The sequence below is a fragment of the Anomaloglossus baeobatrachus genome, chromosome 3 (genome assembly GCF_048569485.1).
Source record: "Anomaloglossus baeobatrachus isolate aAnoBae1 chromosome 3, aAnoBae1.hap1, whole genome shotgun sequence".
Taxonomy (NCBI): domain Eukaryota; kingdom Metazoa; phylum Chordata; class Amphibia; order Anura; family Aromobatidae; genus Anomaloglossus; species Anomaloglossus baeobatrachus.
This window is the reverse complement of record NC_134355.1, coordinates 641,708,854-641,724,280: the sequence shown is the minus strand read 5'-3', so window position 1 is coordinate 641,724,280 and position 15,427 is coordinate 641,708,854. Positions and strand designations below refer to the sequence as shown.

At 46.2% G+C, this 15,427-nt stretch overlaps 2 protein-coding genes across 2 annotated transcripts in view; one reads left to right on the top strand and one right to left on the bottom strand.

Annotated features, from left to right (window-relative positions):
- The window catches only part of LDAH (lipid droplet associated hydrolase), a 339,733-nt gene extending 337,267 nt beyond the window's left edge, over positions 1 to 2,466 (top strand). Inside the window, exon 7 of the mRNA XM_075341150.1 lies at positions 2,253 to 2,466. Within this exon, the coding sequence (XP_075197265.1) occupies positions 2,253 to 2,261 (9 nt within the window). The 3' untranslated portion in view covers positions 2,262 to 2,466. The remainder of the gene's footprint in view (positions 1 to 2,252) is intronic.
- The window catches only part of GDF7 (growth differentiation factor 7), a 51,916-nt gene that overhangs the window by 30,335 nt on the left and 6,154 nt on the right, over positions 1 to 15,427 (bottom strand). The gene's annotated exons all lie outside the window — the stretch shown is intronic.

Sequence of the window (15,427 nt, the reverse complement as noted above, 5' to 3'; positions counted from 1 at the left end):
CAGTCTCCTTACTTCCCACTCCGTGCTCTCTCTTTAGCTGAAGATGGATTTCGGGTAGCACTCCTAGTTGACCGTTCTCCCCCGTCAGTAGCCACTGCGCGGGCGCTGTTAGACAGCAACAGCCCCACAGGTCTGCTCCTCACTGAGCCCTATGGAGTTCTGCTCTAACTGACTCACTGCCCCTCCTCTCCTGTTCTTGCCTACGCCACCTAGCAACCAGATTCTCTTACCACACCCCTTGAGAGGAGATGGAGGCTTTTGGCCCCCTCCACTATTCCAGTGAAGGTCAAGGCTTTTCCCCCTCCTGGGATCCCCAGGGGTCCTCTCATGGGTACATGTGTGAGAGCTGATTACTATGCGCCTGTGTACCACACCCCTGTCAGCCTTCTGGATTACCTGTATTGTACTGTCCCCAGCATGGGTGCAGTACTCAGTGGTGCCTGACTAGGTCAGGGGCGCCACACATCTACAACAGAAGGGAGGTAATGAAAGCATTTCCATCTGAGGCCCATGCAATGAGCTTAAAGGAACTCGATATGGATTCTGATGTTCTTCCCATGCAATGCAGTTTTTATCTACTCTGCAACATTAAATAGGACACGTTCATATTTCAAGTGTCATCTTGTGGTAAACTCTTAACGATACTAGGAGTCTTATCTGTTGTGAACAGCATCTATGGCCCTCTTGGGTTTATAGCACTTATATCACCCACCCAAGGCAAGATACTGCTGAAACAGTTAACCACTGAGAACACAGATTGGGACAGTACACTACCATCCCAGGAACAACAGAGGTGGGAAAAATGGAAGAAGTCTCTGAAGGTCTTAGAACACTTTCAAGTCCCACAAGTCACATGCAGCAGCCATCAAAAAATAACTCCACATCCTCTATGATGCATCTACAGGGTCCATTGTTACAGTAACCTACCCGAAGACCCCAGAAGCCAGCAACAAGGTACATTGTGGTTTTGCCCAAGGCAGGGTCAAGCTTACTCCTAAAACTGCATACTCTGTACAAAGACTTGAACTCTGTGCTGCTGTGCTAGCACTCCTGAGCAGTGACACCACATCTCCACTGGCCTGAGCCCAGCTAAATGTGGAACAGGACTCTTGGCCACATCTAGGCTTAACAACAACACATGGCTGTCACCTCCAAGCTTCCTACACAAGGATTCTTGTACTCTTGTCAGAAAATCATATGAGCTTGAGGAACCGTAGTCCAACAATGAGTTCAGATGAGCCATCTCTACATGCTGCACATATGTGATGTCAGGATCGAAGGAAGCTAACGTCACATTGCTTTGAATGCTTCTCAAGCTGGTCATCTGTCTTGCAGGACATTACTCATATGACATATTATGACACGTGCTTCATGAGAGACGACATCACATGAAGAAGGATGTTACTACTGGACACAGCTTACAGAGTAGAGTGTACTTCCATTACTACCAGCTGTGTTAGGACATGGAACATTCTCCATTGGATTGTTGGGTTGGTGTAAGTGGTACTTTGCACGTTGCGACATCGCTACTGCGATATCGTCGGGGTCAAATCGAAAGTGACGCACATCCGGCACCGGTAACGACGTTGCAACGTGTAAAGCCTAGGAGAGAAGATGAACGAGCATGAAACAGTCAAAAATCGGTGATCTGTGTCACGTCGTTCATTTTCATAATGTCAGTGCGTCCGCAGGTACGATGCTGTTTGTCGTTCCTGCAGCTCCACACATCGCTGTGTATGAAGCCGCAGGAGCGACAAACATCTCCTTACCTGCGCCCGCCGTCCACCGGCAATGCGGAAGGGAGAAGGAGGACGGGATGTTTACATCCCGCTCATCTCTGCCCCTCCGCTTCTATTGGCCGCCTGCCGCATGACGTCGCTGTGACGCCGCACGACCCGCCCCCTTAGGAAGGAGGCGGGTCGCCGGCCAGAGCGTCATTGCAGGGAAGGTAAGTGCGTGTGAAGCTGGCGTAGCGATAATGTTCGCTACGGCAGCTATCACAAGATATCGCATGTGCGACGGGGGCGGGTACTATCGCGCTCGGCATCGCTATCATCGGCTAGCGATGTCGCAGCATGCAAAGTACCCCTAAGAGTTTGCACGTTGTGGCTTTCCCAATTCGAAGATGGGCTACCTACTAGACTTGGATTTAACCAACTGTTGTGAACTACAGGCCACAAGCCAGATATTAGACTTTAGAACTGTTCAAACACTTATTGATGCCTGTTTTGTTTTTCTTTTTTGTCTCTCAGGTTCCATGAATGGCAGCGGACATTGTTGAAGACATCATGTCAAGATAAGATTATTGTGAATTCTAAAGATTTCAGATGGAAGTGTATTGTTCCTGTTATATTGCTATTCAATAAGGTTTGCCTTTCAGAAGATTTCGTACTCTCTCTATCCCTATGCTCTGGTTCAGAATTGTCTTTTTCACTTATTGTACCCATATTGCACACCTATTGCACATAATACAAGAATTCAGCTGGAAAATAAACAATTTCTTGTGATCTTCATATATGTCTCTGCAATCGAGTCAAGCTATCTGATGAAGTTTCTACGTTTGAGTAATGGTACATACGAGCACCCACAGAAACAATGTCTCAAGCACTCAACACTTGCAACTTAGATATGGAGTCAGAATAGTTGCCCAGAGCACATATAAACCAGGATCTGGCCCCATAATATGGCATAGTGGCCTTAGTGAGTATATGCGTCACTGTTACTTATAATATTCATTTTTAACAATTAAGCACTCGATTGGACACCTGTAAATTTGCACTGTCCATAATATTATTCTACCCCTATCCTATCTAAGCTAGCGTGCCTTGAATCTACATCATCACCTGTGAGTTACTGTGTGATTACCATCATCAATAGAAGAAGAACAGTACATTTGGGGACCTAATAATGCTCCAATTTCACAGCAATTCGAGGCCATAGAGCTATAGCCTAAAGGAAAATCCTGAAGGAAACAATAATTCCTTTTTATAATTGTAGAGTGTTTCGGGGTGATAGTTGTGGGTGTGGATTGACTACAGACGCCTCGGCAAAGCTGTTCCTGGCTAGGTGTGTAAACTTTGTGTTGTGTGGGCTTTGATCCCGATGAAGGCCGCGTACTGCCGCTGATGTTTGCTGGCCAGGACCCGATGACGACCCGTACTCACAACATTTAGTTTCAAACAACTCTTTACACTCCAGATAGTGGGCACAGATCCTCTAGCATGTTACAGTTTCACAAGGCATGTTCAGACACAATCCTAGTTCCTGCTGGGTTGCTTCAGATCTTTCTGGCCTTGTGAGTTCCAAAACAACCCAGCCTAGCATTACAGTACAAATTGTTACGGTCAGTTTCCCTTGTAGAGGCTCTATGACTAGTTTCCTTACAGGGGTGACGATCAGGGTTCCTATCACCATGTTCAAAGTAGAGCCTTGTGCTCTTGGGATCTTGGGGAGAATCTGTTTGCATAAGTCAACTTCAACCACAGGCCAGTTAGGATAAACCCGTCCTTTTCTCCGGCTTCTATTGTTTGGGGCTATTCAGTTCGAGGACTGGTCTCTCATATCAATGCTATTCACAATCCGTGTCTCAGTGAACAATCAAAGTTCACACTATCTCGTCTCCTGTCTCCTTTCTTCAAGTTACTGCCACAAGTCACCCACTGTATGCAACCTTCACGACCTACAGTCTATCTACTTGTAACTGTCGCTCAATAGATATTCACTCTCTAAAATGAACTGACTTTTCTAAAATGAACCATCTTTACCCTGTGAACTATCTCCTCTCATAGTGGGCTAGTTCCAACACTTAACTCTAAAGGGGGCTTTACACGCTACGATATCGTTAAAGTTTGGTCGCCGAGGTCAAGTTGTTAGTGACGCACATCCGGCGTCATTAATAATATCGCAGCGTGTAATACTTACCAGCGACCTTAGGCGACCTCAAAAATGGTGAAAATCGTTCACCATGGAGATGTCGTCCCAAAGTCAAAAATCGGTAAGGGTTGCTTAGCGTCGTGGTTCATCGCTCATGCGGCAGCACACATCGCTATGTGTGACACCGCATGAGCGAGGAACGTCTCCTTACCTGCCGCCGGCCCCAATGCGGAAGGAAGGAGGTGGGCGGGATGTTACGTCCTGCTCATCTCCGCCCCTCTGCTTTGGTTGGCCAGCCGCTTAGTGACGTTGCAGTGACGTCGCTGTGATGCCGAACGTCCCTCCCCCTTGAAGGAGGGATTGTTCGGCAGTCACAGCGACGCCGCCGACCAGGTAAGTATGTGTGACGCTGCGTAGCGATAATGTTCGCTACGGCAGCGATCACAAACAATCGCATGCGCGACGGGGGCGGGTACTTACACGGTCGCTATCGCTAGAAATTGCTAGCGATATCGCTACCGTGTAAAGCCCCCTTAACTGTCCCTACTGTCTGTTGCTGGGCAGGGCTCAACCCCCTTAACAGGACAGTGCTCATCGTTATACATTAATACTGTTATACATTATACCTTAGATAACATTACCAGCACTACATATCACAGGTTACACTACACATTATGCAGGAACACATTACAATACATCCCATTATCAACACAGTTCACATATCACAATATTTATAAAAGAGGCAAGACATTATTCACATTACACTACACCACGTGATCGGTGTCTTCAGAATGTGCCAGCTACATTCCATTATTCTTAAGCCAGCTTTACACGTAATTTCGCCTACGATATCGTATGCGATTTGCAAAGCCCCCATCGTATGTGCGGCAGGTTCAATTTGTTGAATATGCCGCACAAACAATTAACCCCCGTCACACATACTTACCTTCCATAAGACCTCGATGTGGGCGGCGAACGTCCACTTCCTGGAGTGGGAGGGACGTTCGGCGTCACATCGACGTCACGCGGCAGGCGGCCAATAGATGCGGAGGGGCAGAGCTGAGCGGGACGTAAACATCCCGCCCACCTCCTTCCTTCCGTATTACCGGCCGGGAGCCGCAGGACGCAGGTAAGATCTGTTCATCGTTCCCGGGGTGTCACACACTGCGATGTGTGCTACCTCGGGAACATTGAACAACCTGACGTTCAATCCATGAGGAATGAACAACATGCGTGCGATGAACGTTTTACCGTTCAATCGCAATCGCACGTACCTGTCACACACTGCTATGTACCTTACGATGCCGGATGTGCGTCACTTACGACGTGACCCCCGCCGACACATTGTAAGATACATTGCAGCGTGTAAAGCCAGCTTTACATAATCATGAATAACAGCGTCCTTCAGACTTTCTAATGAAAAATTTATGGATGCTCGTAGCTTGCTAGGCCGCACCACATGTCTAGCAACATGACCCATCACCAACAGTAGGCACCACTAGATGCCTCTATGGATCAGGAGCAGAAGCACATGTGGCGCCCTGGACAAGCCAGGGGCCACAGAGCACAACACCCTACACACCCCACACTCCCAGAAGGCACACCGAAGTCAGACAAAAACCCTTGTTGCTTTCCTCCAGGGGCTGATGATCACACCAGGGGGCGGGCCAGGCGGTTGGTCCCGCCCGCCGAGGAGTTCACAGTCCTGGAGGCGGGAAAAGAACTCAGATTAGTTTGAGAGGAGTTGAGGAGTGGACAGAGATTAGTTTGAGAGGTGAAAGAGGAAGGAGTAAAGTGTGGTAAAGGAGCAACTGACTGACAGCGTCTGGGTGTGTGGCCCGGGCGAGACAGCAAGGTTGGCAGACGGTGGTGACCGTCTGCAGGAGTGGCCTATCGAAGTTACCGTGAGGACCGTGGACGGGCGGTGGCCCGGCAGTACCAGACCGGTACACGAAGAGAAGTCAGCACCATCTGGCAGGGGCTTGCGGACCCCGGCAAGGCTAGCAGTCGCCGTGAATTTGCCGAATCCGTTAGTGAAGGGGACCTCCTGGGTTTCCAAACAACTAAGTCCCGACAGAAGGCAACAGTCCAACCAGAATAGGGAAACACCGCCACGGCAACCGTTTCTCAGGGCCAGAGCCTGCGGGCAAGAAGGGGGCTCCTCCAGCCCACAACCAAGCTGGGGAGCGGGTTACCGGTGGGGACCCATCGGAACCAACAACCGTACACAGGTGCAGGGAAAGGCAGTCACCATCAACCTGCCGGGAGTAACAACACCGCAGCCGTCTGTGGGACCCGTCCATCCAGCCGAGTGTTTTACCAAGAACTGTGTCTTCATCATTGGGGTGAGTGAGTACCACCATGCCATGCGGCACAGCGCTGCCCCTGTGACCCTGCACCTCACCAGGCCCCGTAACCCGCCTGCCATCCACCCCTACCCCATCACCGGGCCCCGGGACAACCAACCCCCTACCCAAGGAGGGAGGAATTAACAACAAAGCTGCTCCCTGTCACCGCTCCCGGGATCCCCGTACAGTGCAGCGGTGGTGTCACCAGAATCACCACAACCGTGGGTGGCGTCACGGACAATAAATCCCCACAATCAGTCCCCTTTTCACTCACGGGCGAGCATCGCCGCTCGAGTCCCCGGGATCCGGCCCACCGCTCGAGCCACCACCGAGCAGCGGCAGCCGCAGTAGCGGCCGGACCCGAGCAGTGGGAGAGCGCGGCGTCACCTCCTCCGCCCGCGACACACAGACAGTACATATTATTAAGTACCAAGGCCAGTTTACGCAGACCCTTGGATGGTCCACTTTTTGCTTTTGATTATTACTTATCTTTCTAAGCACTGATTAGAAATGAATGGGCTATCATCAGTCAGAATTTGGCCCAGAATCCGATATCCGGCTGTCAGTGTGGTAAGGGGGCCGGCCAATCAAAGCAGAGGGGCGGAGATGAGCGGGACGTAAACATCCCGCCCACCTCCTTCCTTCCGTATTACCGGCCGGGAGCCGCAGGACGCAGGTAAGATCTGTTCATCGTTCCCGGGGTGTCACACACTGCGATGTGTGCTACCTCGGGAACATTGAACAACCTGACGTTCAATCCATGAGGAATGAACAACGTGCGTGCGATGAACGTTTTACCGTTCAATCGCAATCGCACGTACCTGTCACACACTGCTATGTACCTTACGATGCCGGATGTGCGTCACTTACGACGTGACCCCGCCGACGCATCGTAAGATACATTGCAGCGTGTAAAGCCAGCTTTACATAATCATGAATAACAGCGTCCTTCAGACTTTCTAATGAAAAATGTATGGATGCTCGTAGCTTGCTAGGCCGCACCACATGTCTAGCAACATGACCCACCACCAACAGTAGGCACCACTAGATGCCTCTATGGATCAGGAGCAGAAGCACATGTGGCGCCCTGGACAAGCCAGGGGCCACAGAGCACAACACCCTACACACCCCACACTCCCAGCAGGCACACCGAAGTCAGACAAAAACCCTTGTTTCTTTCCTCCAGGGGCTGATGATCACACCAGGGGGCGGGCCAGGCGGTTGGTCCCGCCCGCCGAGGAGTTCACAGTCCTGGAGGCGGGAAAAGAACTCAGATTAGTTTGAGAGGAGTTGAGGAGTGGACAGAGATTAGTTTGAGAGGTGAAAGAGGAAGGAGTAAAGTGTGGTAAATGAGCAACTGACTGACAGCGTCCGGGTGTGTGGCCCGGGCGAGACAGCAAGGCTGGCAGACGGTGGTGACCGTTTGCAGGAGTGGCCTATCGGAGTTACCGTGAGGACCGTGGACGGGCGGTGGCCCGGCGGTACCGGACCGGTACACGAAGAGAAGTCAGCACCATCTGGCAGGGGCTTGCGGACCCCGGCAAGGCTAGCAGTCGCCGTGAATTTGCCGAATCCGTTAGTGAAGGGGACCTCCTGGGTTTCCAAACAACTAAGTCCCGACAGAAGGCAACAGTCAAACCAGAATAGGGAAACACCGCCACCGCCAAGGCAACCGTTTCTCAGGGCCAGAGCCTGCGGGCAAGAAGGGGGCTCCTCCAGCCCACAACCAAGCTGGGGAGCGGGTTACCGGTGGGGACCCATCGGAACCAACAACCGTACACAGGTGCAGGGAAAGGCAGTCACCATCAACCTGCCGGGAGTAACAACACCGCAGCCGTCTGTGGGACCCGTCCATCCAGCCGAGTGTTTTACCAAGAACTGTGTCTTCATCATTGGGCTGAGTGAGTACCACCATGCCATGCGGCACAGCGCTGCCCCTGCGACCCTGCACCTCACCAGGCCCCGTAACCCGCCTGCCATCCACCCCTACCCCATCACCGGGCCCCGGGACAACCAACCCCCTACCCACGGAGGGAGGAATTAACAACAAAGCTGCTCCCTGTCACCGCTCCCGGGATCCCCGTACAGAGCAGCGGTGGTGTCACCAGAATCACCACAACCGTGGGTGGCGTCACGGACAATAAATCCCCACAATCAGTCCCCTTTTCACTCACGGGCGAGGAGTGCCGCTCGAGTCCCCGGGATCCGGCCCACCGCTCGAGCCACCACCGAGCAGCGGCAGCCGCAGTAGCAGCAGCAGCCGGACCCGAGCAGTGGGAGAGCGCGGCGTCCCCTCCTCCGCCCGCGACACACAGACAGTACATATTATTAAGTACCAAGGCCAGTTTACGCAGACCCTTGGATGGTCCACTTTTTGCTTTTGATTATTACTTATCTTTCTAAGCACTGATTAGAAATGAATGGGCTATCATCAGTCAGAATTTGGCCCAGAATCCGATATCCGGCTGTCAGTGTGAAGGGCAGAAGTCTTGAAAATAAGGGTCAACACTGTTAATATTGAGTCTTTGCAGAAACTTGATGTATTTGTCTTCAAGGGAACCAACCAGCAAAATGTTGCTATATAAGTAAAGCCAGTGACACACTGGCGCTAGGAAGCTGAATGCAATGATACCTTTACTTCACAGATTGTATATGCTTGATTGCTGAAATATCTTTAATCCAAGTCCTAGAAATGCATGGCTCTTTTGATTGGTGTGTGCATCGGGGCGGGACTATGTGGGTCCGGTCCTGCATTTTTATTCTGCCCCATTCTCTTTACCTGGACTTTCTCCCCCGTCACGGCCATTCCATTTATTCACAGTGCGCGTGCAGTATCATTGTGAAGTATTTAATAAGCTCTTCACAAAGGTGGCATCTGAGTCAGCACCTGCACATAGCGCTACCTTTGGCGCCATCTAATTGAAGACATCTCCTGCTGCTTCCTAGTTATCTGATGCTGTTGCTGAGTGTGACGCTTGCGCCCTCGCCTCCTGTTTCCTCTTCAAGACCGTTGCCGTCCCGTTGGTAGCTTTAGGTGCAATGAGGTGCTGCTTCTCTTCTATTGTGACTGAGCGCACTCCCTCGGTCTTGAAGAGGGAAAAGGAGGTGAGGACTCATTCACTGCTATGCGCAGGAGCTGACTCTGATGCCTTCTTAGTGTAGAGTTGATTAAACACTTCACAAAGATACTGCACAATTGTGACATGGAGATATGGCAAACAACACAAGGGGGTATACTGTGGACACTTTAACAATGATGGGCCCTAGCGCTAGTGAGAGGGAAGATGGACACCTCCTCCACTTACCTGCCGCTATACCCTGCAATCCTAGCCAGTCCCTATGCAGGTTCCTCACCTGTCGCCGAGCAAGAATCTGAAGCCCTGAGTGACCCTACAATAGTCCTGACTAGTGGTTGGGCAGGTAAGGGACACTAGCCTCACCACTGCACTGAAACAACACACAAGGGAAAGAAAGACAAACAGGGAAACACACCAACAGACACAAAGACTACAACCTACACATCCACTTGCAGAGAGGGTTCAACCAACTCCTTCCAGCTCCAAGGCCAGCATCCAAATGAGACTGAATTACCGGCACCCTCTACTGGGAGCAGAGGGTATATATAGGGACTGGGAGTGGTCCAAACCGGAAACACCTGGGATTGTAATAAGAATGCTTGCTGGACGGAATACTGACATTAACCCTCTCCTCCCCAAAGGAAAGGAAACTACATTTAACTACAGGGGTGAGCATAGCAATGGCTTTCTAGCACTGATTCTGTCACAAGTCTCAAATATAAGAAACAGCCATGACAACGTGCTACCATGACCTACAGCGTCTTGGGACTTGTTTCCCCATCAAGCACATCTAGGATGCCATTGGTCAATAATTGCACAGGGAGCTGCCCGCAGAGGATCTTGATGATTTTCCCAAGTGCATTCGGCACGGCAGAACATTCCTCAAACAACCATTAAGAACCTCACTGATAGCAGCCATCATTCCGGAGGAGCAGTTCCTGACACGTAGATATGGCTGTACTGTATATCTGGGATAATCCCCCAAGAATTAAGATAATCTTTGCTCTTTTTGAACAAACATCTTAGAAATAAAGAAGCGCTGAGCCATCCTGATGTATATTTCAGTCATCTCTAGGTTGGAAATTCCTGCATGGTGGAGAAGATAAGGGAATTCTTTGAAGGGGTCATCTGGATTCATTTTACATAAAGAGATTGGTCAAAAATTCACAGAATTAACCCCTTACTGTCCAAGTTGATTGGATTAATGAGGAGCCTAGCCATGGGCTGAAGGCCCACAGAGGCAGGAATGGGTTAATTGAAGCAGCATGGGATCCTCTATAATATCATTTTATTACCAGCCCGCAAATATTTGCTCTTAGTCTGATGATGAGCCTTTTAATTCACTTAATTTATTGCCTCATTTCTGCCAATAAATCGTGTAATATCAGTATCAGCTTGTAAATGCTTGGAGAAAGTGCAGGAGCGAAGCAGGAAAGTGTTATTACTGAGCGCAGGACTGGGAAGGATCAATGTGCAGACAGCGCTCAACCAAACCCATCCAAAACAGACTGTCCTGCTCCCCGGGGATCAGTTTTCCGCCCCATCTCAATATCTAAATAAGCAGAGGGGAGCCCCCTTGGCATCCAGCACCGGGGCCACATGAGCCACAGATGCCCCTTCCCAAAACCACCAGATACCAGATTCTTCCCCAACCCATCCTGCTACAGAGGATCTTATTTTACAATATACATTTATTTAGACAACCAAAATAATATTGAGTATAAATATATCTCTATACACATATCCGTACATACGTATCCAACTACAAATCACTATATACTGCACACACCCACACACAAAGCCCCAAACAGAGACCATTATATGTATACTTACATACACATATATATCGCTATACACACACATACATATATTTTAACCCTATATATCCCTGCATATCCCTATATACAGATCCTTACATATATATCCCTATATACACATATTATATTCCAATATACAGATCCTTACATATATATCCCTATATACACATATTATATTCCAATATACAGATCCTTACATATATATCCCTATATACACATATTATATTACTATATATCTCTTCATATCCCTATATACAGATCCTTACATATATATATCCCTAAACACATATACATATATTATACTTCTATATACAGATCCTTACATATATATTTATATATATATATAGATATATATATCCCTATATACAGATCCTTACATATATATTCCTATATACTGTACATATATTATATTCTTATATATCCCTTTATATTCCTATATACAAATCCTTACATATATATCCCTATATATACATGTTATATTCCTATATATCCCTTCATATCCCTAAATACAGATCCTTACATATATATCTCTATACACATATACATATAATATGTCCCTATATACAGATCCTTAGATATATATTCCTATATACCGTTCATATATTATATTCTGATATATCCCTTTATATCCCTATATGCAGATCCTTACATATATATCCCTACATACATATCCATCGCTGTATCCTTAAATTATTAAGCTTATATTTAGAGCCCTATCAAATTCTAAATATCCCTATATAGATATAATATAATATAGGATAATATATCCTATATGCAAATCCCTATGTATAGATTCCTACATACATACTCACCACATATAGCAATCACTATATATATTTGCACATATATATTCCAAATTCTATATAAAAATCCTTACATAATTAACTCTATAGACTTACCCATATATCAATGTAGGTATCCTGACATGTACATCCCTATACATGTACAAGTATATCCCTATCTACATACCCCTATATACAGAGCATTTACATGCAAATATACATTTAAATATAAATGTGTATATATATATATATATATATATATATATATATATATATATATTTTCTTACTGGAGTATCTCAAGAAAAATAACCTTATGACAGAGTATCAACATGGGTTTATGAGGGATCGATCCTGTCAAACTAATTTGATCAGCTTCTATGAAGAGGTAAGTTCAAGCCTGGACCAGGGAAATGCAGTGGATGTTGTGTATATGGACTTTTCAAAAGCTTTTGATACGGTGCCACACAAAAGGTTGGTACATAAAATGAGAATAATGGGGATAGGGGAAAATATGTGTAACTGGGTTAAAAACTGGCTCAGTGATAGGAAACAAAGGCTGGTTATTAATGGTACGTACTCGGACTGGGTCTCAGTTCATAGTGGGGTACCACAGGGGTCAGTATTGGGCCCGCTTCTTTTCAACATATTTATAAATGACCTTGTTGGGGGCATGCGGAGTAGAATTTCAATATTTGCAGATGATACTAAACTCTGCAGGGTAATCAATACAGAGGAGGATAATTTTATATTACAGGGAGATTTATGTAAATTGGAGGATTGGGCTGAGAAGTGGCAATTGAAGTTTAATGTAGATAAATGTAAGGTCATGCACTTGGGTAGAGGATATAACATTTATGATTATGTACTTAATTGTAGAGCACTGGGTAAAACAGACACAGAAAAAGACTTGGGTGTATGGGTGGATGGTAAACTTCACTTTAGTGGACAGTGTCAGGCAGCTGCTGCCAGGGCTAATAAAATAATGGGAAGTATTAAAAGAGGTATAAGTGTTCATGAAAAAAATATAGTTCTACCTCTGTACAAGTCACTAGTGCGACCGCACTTAGAATACTGTGTACAATTCTGGTCACCGATATATAAGAAGGACATAGCTGAACTGGAGAGGGTGCAGAGAAGAGCCACCAAGATTATTAGAGGAATGGGTGGGCTGCAATACCAAGACAGGTTATTAAACTTGGGGTTATTTAGTCTGGAAAAACGAAGGCTTAGGGGGGATCTAATCACAATGTATAAATATATGAGGGGACAGTACAGAGACCTTTCCAAAGATCTTTTTACACCTAGGCCTGCGACTGGAACACGGGGGCATCCGCTACGTCTTGAGGAAAGAAGGTTTAATCATAATAACAGACGAGGATTCTTTACTGTACGAGCAGTGAGACTATGGAACTCTCTGCCGCATGGTGTTGTAATGAGTGATTCACTACTAACATTTAAGCAGAGCCTGGATGCCTTTCTTGAAAAATTTAATATTACCAGTTATGTATATTAGATTTTATGACAGGGTATTGATCCAGGGAACTAGTCTGATTGCCGGATGTGGAGTCAGGAAGGACATTTTTTCCCCATTGGAACTTGTTTGCCACATTGGGGTTTTTTTTGCCTTCCTCTGGATCAACATGTTAGGCTACGGGTTGAACTAGATGGACTTAAGAGTCTCCCTTCAACCTTAAAAACTATGATACTATGAATGATACTATGATATATATATATATATTTTAAAAAAATCCCTATATATACCATAAATATAGATCCCTAAATACAAAGCCATATGTGCATTTTTATGTTTATCCCTAGCCACATATCCCTGTATATGCAGAAGGTCTCTATTTACATATCCATATCTATGTATTCCTACATACAAATCCCTATTGCACATATCCCTATATACACATGTATGTATCCTTACATATATGTCCCTATGTACATATACCCATGTACATATCCCAATAAACTGATTCTTAAGTACATAGCAATGCATATCCCTATACAATGTATCCATCCCTCATACATCTCCTGAGGTGTGTATTATATAGATATTATATACTTATAAATAAAGGGTTATCCTCACTATTAAGAGGGTTATTGCGCACCTAGCAGAAAAACTAACTGCATTTCTTTCTATACTGAAGGCAATAAAGTGTAAAATATAAATCCTGTTATGATGCAAGGAATGAATTGAATTCAGTTATTTACAGGAGCAGATAAAGTGCGATTATTTACAGAGCCCGGATAATTGTAGCCGTGTACAACCGCTGACGATCAGAGAGCACTAGGCTATGTTCACACGTTGCGTTTTTGCTGGGGGGGTTCAGCAGGAAATCCTGATCTCGTGGCAGTACAAAAATCAGTGTTTTTTGGTGCGTTTTTGGTTTTTCCATTTGTCTTCAGTACATGTTTAAATAAAGTATATTTCATTCACCAAAAAAGCAGCAAAAACGGATAAAAAAAAGCAGCAAATTATTCCAAAAAAACAAGCAAAAACGCAACGTGTGAACATAGCCGTAGACTAGAGCGGCGGTTCCCAGTATTGCTCGCACTTTCAGTGCTGCAGGTGCCTAATGCTAATGTGTAATGTACCTATTCCTATGCTCTAAGTCCAAATAAAAAAAAGTCCAAGGTGACTCCAAAGTAAAAGGTCCAATGTGGTCCCAAAAAAGAAAGAGTCCAATCTGAACGGCGCCGCACCTGACACCACTCACCGACACCGCTCTGGTTATTCCGCCAGTGTCCTCGATAAGCAGCGTTGCGTGACGTCACGGTCTTGCTACAGGGAGCAGGATGGACCACTCTCCGATCCATCTTTTCGGCTTGGTGGTCAATATCCCTCATGGGTATTGTACAATTTCCCATTAGGCACCTGCAGCCTCGTCCATTCGGCTGCGTGCAATAATGTGACCTGCTGCTCTATCCTAATGCTCTCTGATCACCAGCGGTTGTACACGGCTACAATATCTGGGCTTTGTCATTAATCGCACTTTATCTGCACCAGAAAATAAATTAATTTAATTCATTCCTTGCATCCCAATAGGATTTATACTTTATACGTTATCGCCTTCATTATGTTTGTGTTACTTTTTCAGCTAGGTGCTCAATAACCTTCTTAATAGCGCAAATAACCCTTTATTTTTAAAGCTATTCACATTCGCCGGGGTGAACGATGCAAATTATTCTGCCAAAGGGAAGGACAACGGTGAGAGTGGACACTGCTGTACAGATGCGATATACTTATCCCTATATACATGTCATCCTATTCCTCCGCACATTTTCCTATATACATCACTACATTATTATTATTATTATTATTACTATAGCGCCATTTATTCCATGGCACTTTACATGTGGAAAGGGGTACACATAATACGGTCAAGTACAATTAGCATGAACAATGCAAGGCATATTATATACATGTCTACATACTGTACATATCCAACACACATACATACTGTACTCGACACACATACACAACCCTACACACATACATACTCTACACAAATACATACCCAAC